The following is a 17,687-nucleotide window of genomic DNA, read 5'->3' as shown; positions in this document are numbered from 1 at the left end:
TAGATGGGGAGATGCTGTAGTACTTAAGAGCCCTTATTATACACCCTACAAACACACACACACACACACACACACACACACACCCCTCCCTCCCAGTGAGGGTTTCTCTGTGTATCCCTGCTGTCTTGGAACTTTTCCTGTAGACTATGCTGGCCTCAAACTCCAAAGATCCATCTACCTGCCTCTTCCTTACCAGCCAGCTGCCCCGCCCCAAGATAAGGCCTTTCTATGCAGCTCTGGCTGACCTGAAACTACCTATGTAGATTAGGCTAGTTCTGCCTTTGAGTGCAGGGATTAAAGGTGCACACCACCATGCCCATTGTACTTGTGGCTCTTATAAGAGTTCAGTTCCCAGCATTCTCATGGTGCTCATGACCATCTTTAACTCCAGAAGACCTGTGCAGACACTAGGCATGGACATGGTGCACAGACATGCATTCAGGCAAAACATTCACACACATAAAATAACAATCAGCCTCTAATGATGACCTGATTTCTGTCCCTGGAACTCACATGGCAGGAGAGAACCAACAGCTAGGGTTATCCTCTCATTTTTTAAATCTTTTTTACTTTCCCCTGGACAGAGAGAGCATCACTATTCAGCCCTAGCTGGCTAGAACTCCTACCACGGACCAGGCTAGCCATCTGCCTGTCTCTGCATCCCAAAGGATGGGATTAAAGGTGTTGGCAGCCTAAACCCTTTTGGGGGAACAAACTTTTGTGTCACACAGTTGGTTTTGAGTCCTCTCCCTCCTCATGTATCAAGGATGGCCTTGAACTTTCTTGCCTCTACCTCTACCTCCGACTTGTTGAGATTACAGGCAAACTCCACCATACCATATACACCATGCTGGGAACCTAAGCCAGCCTTTGCTGCTTGTTAGACAAACATTCTATATCAACGGTGTTAATCCTCGTCTCTGTTTAGTAATCTCATGGAATAGCCTGACTGACCCTAATCCACCCCCGCCCCCCATGATGGACAACCAATCCTTCCAGAACCACGCTGGCCTTGGGAAGTCAGTTCCTCTACAGAAGAAGGGATGTCTATTTGACCAAAACAAATCACCAAGAGCATAAATACTGGGGACGGGGCTGGAAGAAGGTAATCAGGTGGAAGTTGGCTGAATGGTGGAGGTCTAGAAACACAAGGAGAGAAAAATCTGGCTGGGCCGTGGTGGCAGCAGGGGAGACAGATAACTGTCTAAGAGGCGGGTACTATCACCAACCCCATTGAAGAGGCAGAAAGTAGCCTCAAGAAGTTGAGTAACTTGCCTCGAAAGTCATGGGACGTACAATTTATTTCTCTGACTCCAAGCTGGGCCGTGCATGCCCAGATTCCACACCAGAACCCTCCTCTTTCCCATCATCCTTATCAGAAAACGAATAAGAGGCAACTATGTCATCAAGGCGCACCCTCGTACAAGCCCGGCCCATCACCCCTTGGGAGCAATTACCGCGTGGCCTCCGGGGAAATCACAGACAGGCCCGAAAGCGCATGCGCGGGGGGCGGGCTTCAGAGGCTTCCGCCTCCCGGGTTTTGCAAACTTACCTGGCCCACAGGAGGCGGAGTTAGGGAGTTATGGGCTGTGCGCGCGCGGGCCCCGCCCTCAGCCTCCTCGGGCACCTGTTGGCCTGAGGGGCCGCTGATGGCACCCAATAGACAGCCTCCCTGAGCCGCCCGTGCCCCGCCTCTAATACAGAGCCACCAATCCCCGCGTTGCTGCAGCCCGCTGCTCGGCGGCCCCACCTTCCACGCGCTTCTTCCGGGTGGGCTCGGGCGGGGGCCCAGGCCATGGCTCTCTGGCCGCTGCTCAACTCTGGGATGCTGGTGCGGACTGGGCACACCGTGCTGACCTGGGGAATCACCCTGGTGCTCTTCCTGCACGACACCGGTGAGCCGGACACCGCGCCTCCCCGAGCCCACCCGATCCTGCGTGGTTCCCCTCACGCGTGGGTCTCACAGGGTCCCCCCCTAATCCTCAGACACATTGAGATCTCCATTTCCATCTCCGCCAGTTCCTCAAGCGTCTTTCTCATATGTAGGTCCAGGGGCCTTCCTCTCTCTCTCTGTCTGGTTCCCAAGTTGGTCCCTAATTAATTCCAGTAATTTTCTGTCACCGACAAATGCCCATCCAACCAAAGATCACCAGAGACCGTCAAATCCGAGGACCGACTAGAGGCCCCATCTCCCCCGCCCCCAGAAACCGCCTCCCAACCTCTCCCTACATAAGATTAAGAAATTAACTAGACTTAAGAATTTAGCTTTCTGATCAACTTCCCAAATCCTAAGAAATGACTAACTGCCCAAAAGAACTCCACTATAGTGGGGAGGTCTCCCACCTCCTGGTTGCAGCTCCTTTCCTCATTTCCTTCAGCACCCCTCCACACCTGGGTTTCCCCTCCCAGAAGCAACAGAGCCCACCACTGAGGCCCCCTCTGCAGCCCTCCTCTGTTGCTTTTGCCCTTTGTCCTCAGGCCTCACCAGGAATCAGCCACCTTCAGAACCTCCACTCAGCTGAGTGTCACCATGTCCCCTCACTTCTCAGCCCTCCCACCTCCAGAATCTTCATCGACTACCATAGACTTAAAGAGGCTGGGACCTTCCTAGTGTGGACTTCTGGCCCCAACCTCTTTGAGGGCTGACTCTTCCCTTGGGAACCCCTTTACCCCTTCCACATCCACCTGGTCTAGCCTCCCCCTCCCCCTTCTCTTGTGATGGGCCTCACTGTTCTGTCCTCTGGCTTCCCCAGAGCTACGCCAATGGGAAGAGCAAGGGGAGCTGTTCCTGCCCCTCACATTCCTGCTCCTGGTGCTGAGCTCCCTGCTGCTTTATCTGGCTGTGTCACTCATGGACCCTGGCTATGTGACTACTCAGCCCCAGCCTCAGGTAACCAGGGTACAAGAGGTCTAAACACTTCCTCTGGCCAACAGGGAAATGAGAGCTCAGAAATATATCGATGTTAAGCCCTGAGCTGCGTGCACCGCTCGGGCATCTCGACAAAGCCTCTTGCCCACCCTGGTTTTTTTTTTTTTTTTTGCTCCTACAATGATGACCTGTTAGAACAATTGTCTTTCAAAGGCCACCAAGTGGCTCCTAAAAGAGATGCTTCCAGTATCATCTGCCCCCCCCCATGCTCTTTGTCTCATTTTCAGGAGGAGCCCAAGGAAGAACAGACAGCCATGGTTCCTCAATCTATCCCACTTCGGCGCTGCAGATACTGCCTGGTGCTGGTAGGTGATACACGTATACTCTTGTGGAAGGGTCAAATTAAGATTCCTTGCCTTGGTGCCCTGGCATCATAACCCAGCTCCCCCCTCCAGGAATGCCTCCCACATTTAGAACCTACTATGGCCTTCAGCCCTCTCCCCAAAGGAGGACCCACCTAGGGGAGGTAGCATTGAGCCTCAACTGCCCTCTGCACCCACAGCAGCCCCTGCGCGCCCGACACTGTCGTGAGTGCCGCCGCTGTGTTCGCCGATATGATCACCACTGTCCCTGGATAGAGAACTGTGTGGGTGAGCGCAACCACCCTCTCTTCGTGGCCTACCTGGCCCTGCAGCTGGTCGTTCTGCTGTGGGGCCTGTACCTGGCGTGGTGAGTACATGTGAGGGGGCAGACAGCGCGTACACAGGCACTCATGGCCCGAGGACTCGCTGGGATCCTGCATTCCTCAGCTCCCTGTCCCTGTCCTGTAGGACCGGGCTCCAGTTCTTCCAGCCCTGGGGGCTGTGGCTCCGATCCACTGGACTCCTGCTCACCACCTTCCTGCTACTCTCCTTCTTCGCGTTAGTGGTTGGGCTGCTCCTGGCCTCTCACCTCTACCTGGTAGCCAGGAACACTACTACCTGGGAGTTCATATCCTCACACCGCATTGCCTACCTCCGACAGCGTACCAGCAACCCCTTTGACCGAGGGCCGACTCGAAACCTGGCCCACTTTTTCTGTGGTTGGCCCTCTGGGCCCTGGGAGACCCTCCGGGCTGAGGAAGAAGAGGAAGGCAGGAGCCAGGTTGTCTAGGGTTGCTGGAGAGGAGGCTGTCGTTGTGCCAGCTAGAGATCAGCCCGGTCAGCCTAAGGCCTTTACTCCTTCCTAGGGCTTCCAGCCCTCAGCAGAGAAGCAGACGGAACCCCCCTGCCACTCCTCGAAGGAAGACATAGAAGAAAAGGAAATAAGTTGGGGGAGGTGTGTTCAAAAAGAACCTAGACGCCACCACAACCCCTGGCCTGGCTACCTCGAATGTACAGTTTTATTAATTTAATACTCTATATAAGTCAAGTATTAAAAAAGAGAAAACAACCGTGCTGCCGTGGGGTCTTTCCTGGTCTGGGGTCCACCAGGAAGCAGAAGACTGAGGAGAGGGGTTGCAGACACAGCAGCGACACAGAGGGAAGCCATAAATGGCAGCCCCACAGCCACGGCCTGCAATCCCACACACTCACTAAATATTTTGGCCCAGGCACATGGACAAGCGGAGGCTTCCTACAGCCTGGCAGAGGTGCCAGGAAACCCTCAGAACTCCAGGAACTGCTCCGACACGAAGTCGAAGTCTCGGAAGGCAGCCTGCTGGTGAGCAGTGAGGGGGCTCTGGGGGAAGGGCGGGGTCAGAGTTGGAGGCAGGCTGGTGAACTCTCTCTCAAAGTAACGAAGGTCTGCAGGGCCACAGAGGGTAGGCACGTAGGGGGGCTGGACAGTGCGGGCAAGCAAGGCCTGCCAGTTGGTGGTCTGAACAAGAGATAGGAGAATGTCAGTGTGGGGACAAGCAGACCCCAGAGGTCACCCAGCCTCCCCACCTCACCAGGCAATGGCGACTGCTGGGTTCTGTCTACTTACCCTGAAGAATGGCTGAACCTTGATCTCCTCAGCATCCTGTTCCCCTGCCCCTAGACGCTTCTCTGGGGACTTCTGGAGGAGCTGGCAGGAAGCAAGGCAGAATGTGAACTTCAGGGCTGGCCGCTCCAGATGCTGACTGCCCTATAGGTAGCCACCTAAGCTATGCTATAGGGCCCCAAGGTGGAGGTACACACAAGTCACAAGCAGCTGCCCAGCCAAGCCCTGGACCTTAGGTCTCACCTTCTGAATGAGCTCAAGCCCTTGCACTGAGAGAAAGTGGGGATGTGGGACCTCAGCATTGACGATGCATTCAAACACCTCCTCTTCTGTGTCCCCTGGGAATGGACACTATGGAGATTGGGGTTCAGTACGCTATGCAAGACTATCCCACTTTCCCCATCCCAGAGACCCTGGAAGCCCCACCCTTGCACTTACCTCACCCACTAACATCTCATAGAGCAGCACACCCAGCCCCCACCAGTCCACAGCCCGAGTGTAAGCCTCCTGAGTCAAAACCTCGGGGGCCAGGAACTCTGGGGTGCCACAGAAAGTGCTGGTCCGGTCACCAAAGCCAATTCCTGAAAACCAACATCCACACCAATGCCTGCCTGGGTATGGCTCACCCACTGCACTTCTGGTTATCAGTTGAGGGAAGGGGCTACAGGTAGTTTGGCGGTTTGATTTCCAGCACCCACAAGGTAGCTTGCAAATATCTGTAATTCCAGTTTCAAAGTATCTGAAGCCCACTTCTGGCCTCCATGGGCATTAGACATACATCTGGTGCACAGACATACATGCTGCAAAACACCCATACACATGCAAAAACAGTCTTTAAAAAAGCAAGGCCAGAAACGGGTGTGACTCTGGGAGAGCACATGCTTAGCATAAGTGAGACCATGGGTGGAAACCCAACAATGAAATGCATACATGTATACAATATATACATATATGTTGTGTATGTATATATATGTGTATATATATGTACCATACATACACATTTATTAATTGGTGCCAGCCTTTACGACACCCAATAACAAGGTCAGCTGTGTCCCCTAGACTCTCTAGGCCAAGGTCTTTGTGCAACCAGTGACTATAAGAGTTGTTTCTGATGAACTCGTGTGCCAAGGTCTTAAAAGGCAGAACAAATGCTTTCTTCATTCCTAATCATAAACTGTTCCCCTAAACAAGGGTTGGGAATGAAGGCCAGGGCTGGATACCCGTGAGTGGGTAGACATCTGGCTGTCCTGGGCACAAGAGGATGATGTGATTCCAGAACAGGGTCCCCACCTTCCTTGCATAATCCAAAGTCTGCAATCTTCAGGAAGCCTTGGGCATCCAGTAGTAGATTATCCAATTTCAGATCCCTGATGGTGGAGTAGTAAAGATCAAAGGGGCTGAGAGGGCCTGGGCCACAGCAGCAGGACAGGGAAAGCCCCCAGACCCACCCTAGCATCTCTTGGGCAAAGCCTACCTGTAAATGATCCTCTTCTCATGTAGGAACTGCAGCCCCAGGACCACACAGGCCAGGTAGAAGCTGAGGGAGGTACAGGGAGAATTCAGGCCTGGCAGTGGGAGGTACCAGAAGGTCCTGGCCAGACTCAGGCATGGATGAGACTAGACGAAGTGGTGTGGGCTAGACTGGAAGAGCTCAAAGTACTCCCATGTTGCTATGTATTAATGACCTGTCCCCTTCTCAACTGTGGCTGAGCTACTGAGTCTAGTAATATAGGCCTATAATCCCAGCTACTTGAGAGGCTGAGTCAGGAAGATAGCAAATTTGAGGCCAGACTGATCTATATAGTGGAACCTTTTCTTTCAAAAATCAAAAGCATGGTCCACACTTTTAACCCCAGCACTCAGGAGGCAAAAGCAGGCAGATCTCTTCGATTTGAAGCCAGCCTGGTCTACAGAGCAAGTTCCAGAAAAGCCAGGGCTACAGAGAAAAACCCTGTTCCAAAAATAAATAAATAAAAACATAACACAAACAAGCAGAAAAGGAAACGAAGTGCTAGAGGTGGAGCTCAGTGGTAGATCCTGGCGCACACTGAGCCCTTGTTCAAAGCTCAGTACAGACATCTTCCCAGCAGCCTGTGGGGGTTAATCATCATGACTTTGACTCAAGCCAGGATCCGAGAGGCTAGAGAGATGGCCTAGCCTTTAAGAGGAAGTACTACTCTCTCCCCCAATACCCACGCCTAGACAAGGTTCCCTCTCAACGGACCACTCCAGCTCCAGGAGTTGTGGCGCCCTCTTTTGGCTGCTGAGGGCTCCTGCACTCAATTGCAGGTGGCCACGCACAGCCACACATACATGCAGTCAAATGAGAACCTGAGATTTGACTCAGAGTCACACAGTAGGGTGAGAGCTGGTGTGCTGAGTCGGACTGTTGTAAGCAGGGAGGCAGCTGAATGGGCAGGCTGACCCTGCTACCATCCTGTGGACCGCAATTAGCAAGCATGACCCCCATCTCTGCAACAACCTTTCAAAGTTGTGATGACAAATGCCATCCACAGCCATGCAAATGAAGTCCTCACATGCTATAATGTCCTACCAAGAGTTCTCCAAGTCTGTGCTATGTGTCTGCTGGATGCTCCTCTACCCCAAGGGAGCAAGCACCAAGTGACCAGAGAACCAACCCACCAGGCCTGGGGTTCAGGAAAGACATCCTCGTGAATCTGCATCATGAGGTCTCCTCCAGGCAGAAACTCCGTAACAAAGCAGGCATGGCTGGAGGTCTGGATGCAGGCAAGGAGAGATAGCAGGAACGGGTGCCCTGTACGACCCACAGCCTCCAGGATCCGCTTCTCACAGTACAGGCTGCAAGGGAGGACATGGAAAGGAACCTCCTTGGGCTGTGCCCTGCCCCATACAGCACCTCAAAGCGCTAAGCAAGTTGATGGTTCACCTGTGGGGAAGGCTTCAAACCTGCCAAAGTACCACAATCCTGTTTATAGAAGAGCTACCTGAGGTGTTAAAAGACAAGAAGGCTTGCCCAGTGCCAAGGAGAACCTGAACCTGGCCCTTGGGATCGTGAGCTACTTGCAGGCTTCCCAGATCAGGTACTTCTCAATTGTACACACACCTGTCAATCTCATCCCGGCCTAGCACTTCCTGCTTCTTCAGTGCCTTGACTGCGTAGTATTTTCCTGTTCCTTTGTACTGGACCAGGAGGACCTAGGGACCAGGAAAAGTCAGGCTCCAGGTGAGAACAGAGAGCCTTCACCTCCCCACACAGTACCCTCCCCATCCCAGCATCTCCAGCTAATGTGCTGAGATAATTCTTGTCCACCCACAAACTCCACTGCAGCATCCTCAACTACCTACCTTCCCAAAGTGTCCCCGGCCCAGCACAGCCAGACATCGGAAGTCCTGAAGTCTGGGGGGCTTCCTGCAAGAGAGGAAGGGCCTAGGCTGTCCCCACATTTGGAATTAAAAGACTACATTTAGCACAGAAAGAAGACATTGGGCAAGCCAGTTTGTATACCCGAGGAACTAGAGAGTGAGGTACCAATCGGTGTGTAAAGGAATGGTGCACACTTGTTCACCCAGCCTCCGTTACACTGTAAGACCTTAGTTTTTAAAAACAGAGCAAGTCTCAGGCAGTGAAATGGCTTACAGTTCATGCCCAGAACCCACTTCAGAAAAGTCAGATGCAAGCCAGGCGGTGGTGGAGCACACTTTTAGTTCCAGCACTCCAGAGGCAAAGGCAAGCAGATCTCTTGTGAGTTCAAGGCCAACCTAGTCTACATAGAGAGTTCCAGGACAGGCAGGGCTATACAGAGAAAGGAAGGGAAGGAAGAGGAGAAGAGGGAGGAGGAGAGGGAGGAAGAGAAGGAAAGGGAGGAAGAGGAGGAGAGGGAGGAGGGGGAGAAAGAGGAGGGGGGGAAGAAGGAGGAGGAGAAAGAGGAGGGGGGAAGAAGGGGGAGGAAGAGGAGGAGAGGGAGAAGAAACAAAGACAAGAAAACCCAGATGCAATGGCTGGCCCACATCCTAACCTCCAGCCCCAGCACTCCTACTATGAGAGGGGAGGCAGAGACTAGAGAAAAGCTGCTTGCTGGGGAGGCAGAGACTAGAGAAAAGCTGCTTGCCTTCCAAGTATGTGAGCAGCAAGCCCAGTAGCAGAAATAATGAAACACTGTCTCAGAAACAAAGCAGACAGAGAACCCACCTCTCAAAAACTTGTGCCTGGCTAGAGAGATGGCTCAGAGGTTAAGAGCACTTTCACTAGCTGCTCTTCCAGAGGACCCAGGTTCAGTTGCCAGCCCACGCATGGTGGCTCACAACGTCCAGAGGATCTGACTCCCTCATTCAGACAGACATACAGGCAAAACACCAATGAACATAAAATAAAAAGGAGTCACCAAAAAGTTGTGCTCTGACTTCAACATGGGTCTGTATGCACATGTGTGCGCACACTCACACACACAAATATAAATCTTTAAAGAAAACCCAAAAGTCTCTAAATGAATGGAAGCCAGATGGTACCTGGTGGCTAAGGCTGCCAGGACTGGCACAGTTCCGGTTCCAGGGTCCATGTGGGGGCGCTTGGTACACTGTGAGGACAGAGGGGTTCAGAGCAGAGTTGCTGACCCTCCTTCCCTCCTAGCAGCCTCCGCGTCTGCGCCCCGACCTCCAGAATCCCTTACAGGGGTCCCTGGGGCTGGCTCTTGGAGATAGAGGCGTGGGGGCTTGGGTGGAGGCTTCATGTCTTCTCCCGAGAGAGTCTTCATGGGCAGGAAGTTACTGTAAGAAGGAGATGTCTGAGTCCATGGAGAGCCGGGAGGGGCATGACCATGTGAAAGGACAGAGGGCTCAGAGGGTGACTCAGAGACAGTACTCACAGAACCTGGAGGGACAGAAACTCAGAAGAGTACAGTCTGAGCCAGGTGGCTCACCTGAGGGAAGCAGAATTGCTGGTCTCTCGGGCTGCAGGTGAAGGGTACCCTTTAGGGGGACTGACTGTGCTTGAGGAGCTGCAGGGGGGCAGCAAGCTCATGACTAGGCGCCCCCAGGCGGCCATGCTGAGGTTCATCTGGGAAGCTCTCAGGAAATCCTGGCCTAGAAGAGGCAGATGGGGCTCAGTCCCAGCCTCCCCAGTGGTCAGCCCAGCCCTCTCTTCACAATCCTCTATACCTCTCCGCTTAGAGAAAATGCGTCTCTGCCTCTGCAGCCGGGGCCTCCTTTCAATGACAGGCTCACAGAAGGTTACCTAAAGGTACAGGAACAACTGAAAACCTGGAAACTGGCCACCTGTCACGCTGCTGGCTTGGCCCCACCTGGTGCCAGCTTCCAGTCTCTACGGTGGAGGTATCCTAGTTAGCATTAACTTTCCATATGACACATCTGAGGGCTCTCTAGATGTACAATGTCTTGATTGTTAATTGATGTAGGAGGGTCTAGCACACTGTGGGCGGTTCTATCCCTAGGCAAGCGGTAGGTACTGGACTATATAAGAAAGCAAGCCAAGCATGAACTTGTGAGGAAGGCAGAGAGCAAGCCAGCACACAGGGCTCCTCCACGGTTCCTGCTTTGAGTTCCTGCTTATAAAGTTTCTGCTGGGCTGGAGAGACTGGCTGCTCTTCCAGAGGTCCTGAGTTCAGTTCCCAGAAACCACATAATGAGATCTGATGCCCTCTGCTGGTATGCATCTTTATATATATAAAAAAAAAGTTTCCGACACGACTCCCTTCAAGAAAGGTTGTGAACTGGGTGGTGGTGTAACACACCTTTAATCCCAGAACTGGGGAGGCAGAGGCAGGTGGATTTCTGAGTTTAAGGCCAGCCTGGTCTACAGAGTGAGTTCCAGGACAAGAGAAACCCTGCCTTGGGGGTGAGGGGGAGGATAGCCTGTACTGTGAAAGTTGAAGTAACCCCTTCCCTGCCTTCGGTTGCTTTGGCCTGTGTTTTATAGTAACAAAGAGGTGAAGCTAATATGAAGCAGAACTCAAGAGGACTCAGTCATGATACCGCATCCTCCTTGGTGCCAGTGGAGAAACTGAGGCCCAGAGGAGGCACATATGAGACCCAAGATGACACACAAGCAGGACAAACTCAGGATAGAGCTGTGAGCCTCCCTGTGGGCCTGTTTGTGGACCTGTCTCCATCCCTCAAGCCCCACAGTACGTGTGTTACCAGTTATTATCAGTGGCACACATGGAGGTGTGCTCACCGACAGGCAGAGGTTGTCACCACACCGGGTACCCGTCCTTCCACTTTATTTTTTGAGACAGAATTTCTCACTGAGCCTGGAATTCACTATTTCAGCTAGACTGGCTGGCCAGCGAGTCTGGGAAATCCATCTGCCTCTGTATAGCCTGCCATGAAGTTACAGACATATGATGCCACACATGGTTTTCACATGGGTGCTGGGGATTTGAACTCAGGTCCTCATGCTTGCACACTAAAAACACTTTACCCACGGAGCCATCACTCCAACCCAAAATGTCAGTCCTAAAGATTCCATTAGAGGTCAGGGGTCAGTAGAAACCTGGGCGAAGAGCCGTCCCTGTGGCACCAGACTGAGAGAGAGCTGGTGACAGGCATTGTCAAGGAAGTCCTCAAGCTTCAAGAACGCCACACCACACAGCTGTCGCCAGTCCCGCCAGTGAACCCCGATCTCCAGCTCCCGAGCCTATGTGGAAAATACCAGGCTAAGGAGTAGGGTTTGGCCTCAGCCCTCAACTGAGTGCCCCCTTCCCTACACCCCATAGCTAACTGTACCCTCACAAAGGCCAGCCTTACTCGGTCCAGAGAGATGACAAAAGCCTGGTCCCAGGATTTTTCAGCCACCAGTCCCCATCCTGTCTGGCCCACGACACGATTGTCAACCTTCAGCACAGCCAGCACTTCACCTGCAGGGCCAAGGCTTGGGTTTAGGGCATGTCCAGGGCAGGGGCCCCCACCACCTCCCATGGCTCCTCCTACTCACTGGCCAGTTCTCCTCCACCACGCTGTTGCCTGGACCTGGTTCGGAGCCAGCCCTCAGAAGGGCTGCCTGCCAGGACAGTCATGGGAGAGCGTCCGGGCACGGCTCCCAGCAGTTCTGTGCAGCCTAGGAGGCGAACCTGCAGTGTCCCTGGTTGGGGGTCAGGAGAGCACTCTGTCAGGAGCCACTGCCAATGGGCCATGGAACCCCAGAGGGCATCACCTGCTCTAGGAGGGTTAGAGTTAGAAGCAGCTGACCTAAACCCTGTCTACCACACTTGGTAACTACCCAGCCTCCCCAGCAGCCGCACTAAGCCCTTCCTGGGTGCTTGTGGAGTGGCAGAACACAGCAGTAGTGTAAGAACAGGACTTCCACAGCTGTGTGGATGCACAGGATGAGGGAAACTGTGACCTTGAACTTGAGGCATCATGGTCTCAAGTGCACAGGGGCAGGCACACGAGCAGCGGTCTGGCTGCCTGCCCTATTCCCTCCCACCTGATCAGCAAGGGAGAATCCCGAATGGGGACAAAACATGTTTTGTCTACAATCACTGAGAGCTGTCTCACAGGATAGAGGACAAGAGGAGGAAGCAGCAGGCACCCAGGAGCTCCTGAGGGCATAAACTGGGTCTGGGGATGCCATTTTGGTAGGCTGGGCCTGGAGGTAGTACCTGGAGACCTTACAGGAATACCAAGGCTGATATTTAGGCAAGAGACTCAGCTTAGGAAATGGAGGTTCAGCTATAAAATAGGATATGGTTTTGTTTATGTTTTAAAGACAGGATCTTGTTATCCTTTACTGGCCTCAAACTAACTATGTAGCTAAAGATGCCCTGGAACTCCTGATCCTCCTGCTTCTTTTCCCAGGAGGACTGAACCCAGGACCTCACACAGAACTTTACAACTGCTTCCTAGCCTCGAATTCTTTGCCCTTAAACAAGAGGCTCATTTTGTGTTCCCCTACTTACTGATTTGACCAGACCATTAGCACTCCCATGAGCCTGTCAAGGCCAAGCTCAGACTCCCTCTGTTCTAAGGAGCCCTCCTTGATTATCCAAGATTAGGTCAAGAGTCCACACAGAACAGAGCTCTGTTTATTGTGTTCTGTGGCAGGCACCACATGATCTGTAGACTATTGGCTGCTCAGGGTGTGAAAGAACTTTCTGGCTGGGTGCTGATTTAATCCCCAACATTCCAGAGGCAGAGGCAGGCAGATCTCTGAGCTCTAGGCCAACCAGGGCAACAAAGAAATTACAGGTAGCCCAAACTGCCCAGGCCCCAGGCTGCCAGGGGAGTGGGCTGATTGTCGATTTACTCCCACCTATGGCCATGCATATAAGTTGCATCCACGCTGGCCAAGTTCTGACTGTGTTCACGGCTGAAGTGTCCGAAGTTATCGGATTTACAAAGCTATCCTATGGCTCAGGAGAGCACTTCTATTCTTTATTTAAGTGTCTCTCGATGTCTCTCTGGCTGTCCTGGAATTCACAGTCATTCACCTGCCTCTGCCTCACAAGTACTGGAACTAAAGGCATGCCCCACCATGCTGGGCCACTACTATCGTTTTCACGTTACAGATGGGGTAAACCATCAGAATCAGAGTGAGAATGTGAGCTACCCAAGGTCACATGGCAGGACGGAATTGTTTCCCAGAGTACTTCAGCATCCTCTCCAAAAGGTAAGGGGTCCTCTGAAGTTACAGAGAATCCTTGCTACCTACCTGTCAGGGCGATGGGTTTCACAAGTGTCCCCAAAGGCTGGGGGTTGCCAAGCATGGCCATCCGTAGCTCTCGGGTCACCCTGCTGCGCAGAGAGTGGGTGGGAGGCAATTTCTCCAGCAGCAATTCCAGGGCCAGCCGTAGGAGGTCCAACTTCTGGGAGGATTCCTGGAGCTGTGACTGGGCCTACAGAGGAGACGTAAACACAAGGTGGTGCAGGTTGATGGGGTCAAGGCCACACCTCGTGGGTCTCCATCGCTACCCTCCACAGGCAGCAAGCCCTTGGTGCAGGCACCACTGCAGGTCCAGCCGTGAGAAAGATGTAGAGAAAGCAGTGAGCCGGGGACACAGCCTGACCTTGGCCAGTGCCTTGCGGTCCTGCATTCTCTGGCCACCAAGCAGCTTCACCACATTCTTGGCACCTGCAGCCACAGCAGCTTCTATTCGAAGTCGGTGTTGTAGCTCTTCTGCCAACAAGTCAGGGCCTGCAGGGCGGAGGTGAACCCCTTAGCCTTGGCCATTGGGTGCCACCCTCCCTGCCTTGAGAGGAGGCCCCACCTGGCTCTGGAGACCCACTGGCCTCCAGACTGCTTATCTTCATCCGGAGCAGGGCCACCTTCAGCTGACTGTCCTTTAACATCTGCTGGGCAGCCGCCAGGAGCTTCCTCTCCTAGGGGAGGTGACACCCGTCCCATTAGATGGGGTTTATGGCAGACCACCAGGACCTGGGTGGGGCTGAGTCCCTGTTATACCAAGGTTCAAGCTCGTACAAGGAGGATACTACAGGCAAGCCTCCCTTGTTGAACCAGATAATGGGGGTGGAGGACGGCGGGGTGAGCTGTCTGACACTCATCAGTTTGACAAGCTAAGTAGTGAGGCATTCTCTCCGGCAGAGCACAGAGGGTGGGCTGCTGGGAGCTGGACTGGCAGCTGGCTGGATCTTCTGCTAGACTTCTCTTTGGCCTTGCTGACAGTGTGGATCAGAGCCCTGCCTCACCCACCCACCTGCACTTCTAGCATTAGGCGAAGAGCTGGTGCTGGGTGGCATCTTTCGGTTGGCACAGGGCCTGGCTTTGTACTCCTTATACCTGAGAGCTAAGTCTCTCCCATCAGGCAGATGAGAAGCCAGACCCGCACCTCTTCATCAGACCCCAGCACTTACCTTGGGGGTGCCGCTGGCACACGTGTGGATCATGTTCTCAGCCCCCTGCTTTACTTTCAACTCTACCTGCAGCTGCCTATGTAAAGCCTCCGAGAGCCGAGCCCTTGACTGCTCTGCCCGTGGCTGGGGTCCTGAGGTCACTGGCTCTGCAATAGAAGGTAGGAGATGTGCGTTCCTACCTTTAGAGTTCAGACCTCTGTGAGGCCTTCTTCACTTCCTTATAGGCACCATAGATGACACAGGGCTGTTAGGTGCTCTTGCCCAGTGGTCAGAGCCCAGGCTGGGATCAGGGTATTCATGAGTCTCCTATTTCCCTGGGGTCTGTTCGGAATCCTCACCCACCGGCTGAGGCTGGCAGCAGGACTTGGGCATGCAGCTGCCGGAGCTCTCCGTGTAGCTGCTCCAGGCGGCGGTTAGAGGCTCTCAGCAGCTGCTGCACATGGCCCAGGTGGCGTCGGTCTGTGGCCACACGCCGCATGTTCTCCATGCCCTCCTTGATCTTCAGCTCCTTCTGGATAGCTCGACGGATCATCTCTTTCTCATCCTCCGGGGCTCTCTGGCCAGTCCAAGGCTGCAAGGGGCAGGAAAGTCTTAGCCTGCCCCCCCCCCAACACAATTGGCAGAGTTCCAGGGTGTCTCAGAATTCTGTCTAGCTCCTGTCTCCCTTTCAAAGAAGGGAGAGAGAAAACAAACCAGGTTCTCCTGGTACCTTCTGGGTACTGACTGAGTTCTAGTGCTCTAATACACTGCATTCCCTAGGTAGTGGAAAAGCCACAGCCTGGAGTGTGCTGAGCAAGAGGCTGGCCACAGATCCACATGCTTAGTTCCTGTTCCCATTTTATACAGGAGCAAGGAACAAAGAGGGGTTAGGTGGCTTGCTCACACAGGCAATACAGAGGAGCGGCCACTGGGGAACGAGAGACAGTGTGACCCCATTCTCTCCCAGCTTGCCACACTGCTCTCCCTAGGTCTAGAACCAAGTAGAACCTGGAAGGTAATATAGACAAAGAATTCACTCTAGGTCACATGTGGGAGGCAGCCAGTGGCCTCAATCAACAAAACCTATTTCTTTTGCCTTAGATAGTGTAGCACAAGACAGGTATTATAGCAGAGGTGCCAAGCAGGAGCTAAGGAGGTCTGGCAAGTCAACTCTGGCAGGAGGTAAAAGACCCTAGCAACTGCTCACCAGATGAGAGGCACCAGATCAGAGGCAGGGAGAGGAAACCTCCCTATCTCAGAGGCTGACATCAGCCCAGGACAACTCCTGTTGACCCTCTTCCAGTCCCCAGGATCCTGGAAGCCACCCTTTTTATCCCTCTTACCTTTCTGTGTTCCATCTCCTAAGCCCCATGAAAAAATGGCTACTCGGTTTAGGGGCCCCCCAGTCCCCCAGGCCCAGACCTCAGCTACGTTGGCTGCTCCTGCCTTAGCTGTCAGAGGGCAAGGGCGAGGCTCAGGAAATCCTTTGGCCGCCCCAAGCAAGAAGGCCAGAGCCAAAGGCCTGAGCAAACAAAGCTCTCTAAGAGCTGGGGGCCTGCTGGCCACCGGGGTCCTGAGTCACCTCGCTGCCGCTGCTGCAGGGCGGAGGCTCACAGGAAATCGGAAAATGTGTATAAGCTTAGACAGGCCAAGAGGGATCTCCGGAGGAAGGGTACTGGGAGGGGTGAGATTCAGCCTTACAGGCGGCCGTGGCGACTGAGGTGCTCCAATCTACCGGACTTTTTACCCTGACTTGACACTAGGATGTTCTCTTCTATATAAACGTCTCACCTTCACCTCTAACTGTCCTGGCGTAGAACAGTACCTCTCTTCCCCACTTAAGCGACACGTTTAATCAGAACCTCTTCATATTATGGACCCCTGGTTGGAACCAAGAGTTCCAAGAGTTCCGTGCACAGTACTAAACCAAGTGCCTCTAGTGGCCAACTTGTTCTAGCCTGTGGGTGTGGTGTGTTAGAGACAACGCCCACTGCGTGCACAGTCTTGTCTGTCCCCCCACTCCTTCCCCTCCGCCAGTCTTCTTGGAGGGCCTTATGCCCCAACCTTTGCGCTCCTGGCAAATTCCCACCCGCCTGCAAGTTTCTAGAAGACCGAATTTTAAAGAACTTGAGCCCTCTTTCCCGCCACCTCCCACCCCCGGTGGCACATTCCACGGTAACAGGCATGCTGCCGGGCTGGATCTCCGTCAGTTCGGGGACCTTGGGACGAGAGCGCTCAGGGCTCAGGCAGAGGCCAGAGTAGGGTGAAGATCCGAGCACCGGGTGCTCAGAGCAGCAAACGGGGCGCTGCGCGCGCTTGGTTCACCTGGCGCGCCACCCCCTTCGGCTCCATGGCGCCTTGCCCGCTAGTCCTCTCCTCCACTGCGGTTCCGGAAACCCGGGCCTCAGCGCCTGACTTTCAAACTTGAAACTTCCCGGGAAGTGGCGCCCGACACGCGGACGGGCGCCCCCTCTGGAGACTCGCGCGCCTGGCAGGTGCCGGGGAGCAGCGCCCTCTCCCGGATGCGCGGGAGCAGCGACCCGGACCCTACTCCAGAGTTCAGCTCCGCGGATCCAGGGTCCCCTTCCCGCGGTGGCGGCTCACGCTCTGCCCAGCAACTGTTCTTCCTAGAGATCGGAACGCCGAGGGCCATTTCTGCTCCAGCTTGGCCCTCAGCGTGCGCTGGGGCTTGACCCAGTCACGGAGTAAACTTTGACCCAAATTATGGCCAGATCCAAGTAAGATACAAACCAACTTAGACTCGTGCGAAACCTTTTCTGACTCAGCTGGAGTCGAGGTTCTGATTTTACCATAAGGATGTCCGTAGGGGCCGAGGAAGTTCAGTAAAGCGCTGCGAGCTCCAAGATTAGATCAGTCCTCAGAATCCACCTTGTTGGTTTTTAAGGGACTGAGAGAGAGGGTGGGACTTCTCAGGTGGGTACAATTTTCCAGGAGCATGGGGGGTGAGGGGGAGGCGGTTGACCTCCAGCCGTGGTCATGAAGCCCCTGTGTTTCTGGTGGAGGGCCAGACAGAACGGATTGGTATTATCTCCAGCACACCACACCTCCG

The 17,687-nt window shown here is 53.9% G+C and overlaps 2 protein-coding genes across 4 annotated transcripts; one reads left to right on the top strand and one right to left on the bottom strand.

Annotated features, from left to right (window-relative positions):
* The first annotated feature begins 1,762 nt into the window (after window positions 1-1,762).
* On the top strand, window positions 1,763-4,028 carry ZDHHC12 (zDHHC palmitoyltransferase 12). 2 transcript variants are annotated; one of them, XM_080928052.1, is made up of 5 exons: window positions 1,763-1,895; window positions 2,754-2,890; window positions 3,157-3,234; window positions 3,435-3,598; window positions 3,700-4,028. In XM_080928052.1, the coding sequence occupies exons 1-5, from the start codon at window positions 1,796-1,798 to the stop codon at window positions 4,019-4,021; spliced, it is 801 nt and encodes a 266-aa protein (XP_080784178.1). In that variant the 5' UTR covers window positions 1,763-1,795; the 3' UTR covers window positions 4,022-4,028. The 2 variants fall into 2 exon arrangements, with proteins under 2 accessions (XP_080784178.1, XP_080784177.1); XM_080928051.1 differs by having other exon boundaries at window positions 3,432-3,598.
* An 11-nt stretch (window positions 4,029-4,039) lies between these two features.
* On the bottom strand, window positions 4,040-16,991 carry PKN3 (protein kinase N3). Of its 2 annotated transcripts, none has more exons than XM_080928049.1 (22): window positions 16,943-16,991; window positions 14,981-15,209; window positions 14,639-14,784; window positions 14,035-14,146; window positions 13,834-13,961; window positions 13,479-13,662; window positions 11,763-11,909; window positions 11,576-11,685; window positions 11,322-11,465; window positions 9,968-10,043; window positions 9,730-9,892; window positions 9,481-9,577; window positions 9,320-9,387; window positions 8,159-8,222; window positions 7,917-8,008; window positions 7,475-7,651; window positions 6,306-6,368; window positions 6,122-6,198; window positions 5,270-5,412; window positions 5,075-5,182; window positions 4,835-4,915; window positions 4,040-4,726 (listed from the first exon to the last, which is right to left on the bottom strand). In XM_080928049.1, exons 1-22 carry the CDS (start codon window positions 16,967-16,969, stop codon window positions 4,514-4,516), a joined length of 2,649 nt encoding a protein of 882 aa, XP_080784175.1. In that variant the 5' UTR covers window positions 16,970-16,991; the 3' UTR covers window positions 4,040-4,513. The 2 variants fall into 2 exon arrangements, with proteins under 2 accessions (XP_080784175.1, XP_080784176.1); XM_080928050.1 differs by lacking the exon at window positions 16,943-16,991 and adding an exon at window positions 15,961-16,074 and having other exon boundaries at window positions 4,041-4,726.
* Window positions 16,992-17,687: the final 696 nt, after the last annotated feature.

The sequence above is a fragment of the Micromys minutus genome (genome assembly GCF_963924665.1).
Source record: "Micromys minutus genome assembly, chromosome: 13".
Classification (NCBI taxonomy): Eukaryota; Metazoa; Chordata; class Mammalia; order Rodentia; family Muridae; genus Micromys; species Micromys minutus.
The sequence above is the reverse complement of the archived record's forward strand: the minus strand, read 5'-3'. Positions and strand labels throughout refer to the sequence as shown.

What these genes read in the sequence shown, in the direction of transcription:
- ZDHHC12 (XM_080928051.1), top strand. Translation starts at nt 1,796, where the DNA reads ATGGCTCTCTGGCCGCTGCTCAACTCTGGGATGCTGGTGCGGACTGGG. An exon ending in CTACTCAGCCCCAGCCTCAG is followed by an intron (nt 2,891 to 3,156) that starts GTAACCAGGGTA and finishes TCTCATTTTCAG; the next exon opens with GAGGAGCCCAAGGAAGAACA. An exon ending in TGGGGCCTGTACCTGGCGTG is followed by an intron (nt 3,599 to 3,699) that starts GTGAGTACATGT and finishes CCTGTCCTGTAG; the next exon opens with GACCGGGCTCCAGTTCTTCC.
- PKN3 (XM_080928049.1), bottom strand. Translation starts at nt 16,969, where the DNA reads ATGGAGCCGAAGGGGGTGGCGCGCCAG. An exon ending in TTTCCTGAACCCCAGGCCTG is followed by an intron (nt 6,369 to 7,474) that starts GTGGGTTGGTTC and finishes TACCTCCCTCAG; the next exon opens with CTTCTACCTGGCCTGTGTGG. An exon ending in GAGAAGAGGATCATTTACAG is followed by an intron (nt 6,199 to 6,305) that starts GTAGGCTTTGCC and finishes CTCCACCATCAG; the next exon opens with GGATCTGAAATTGGATAATC.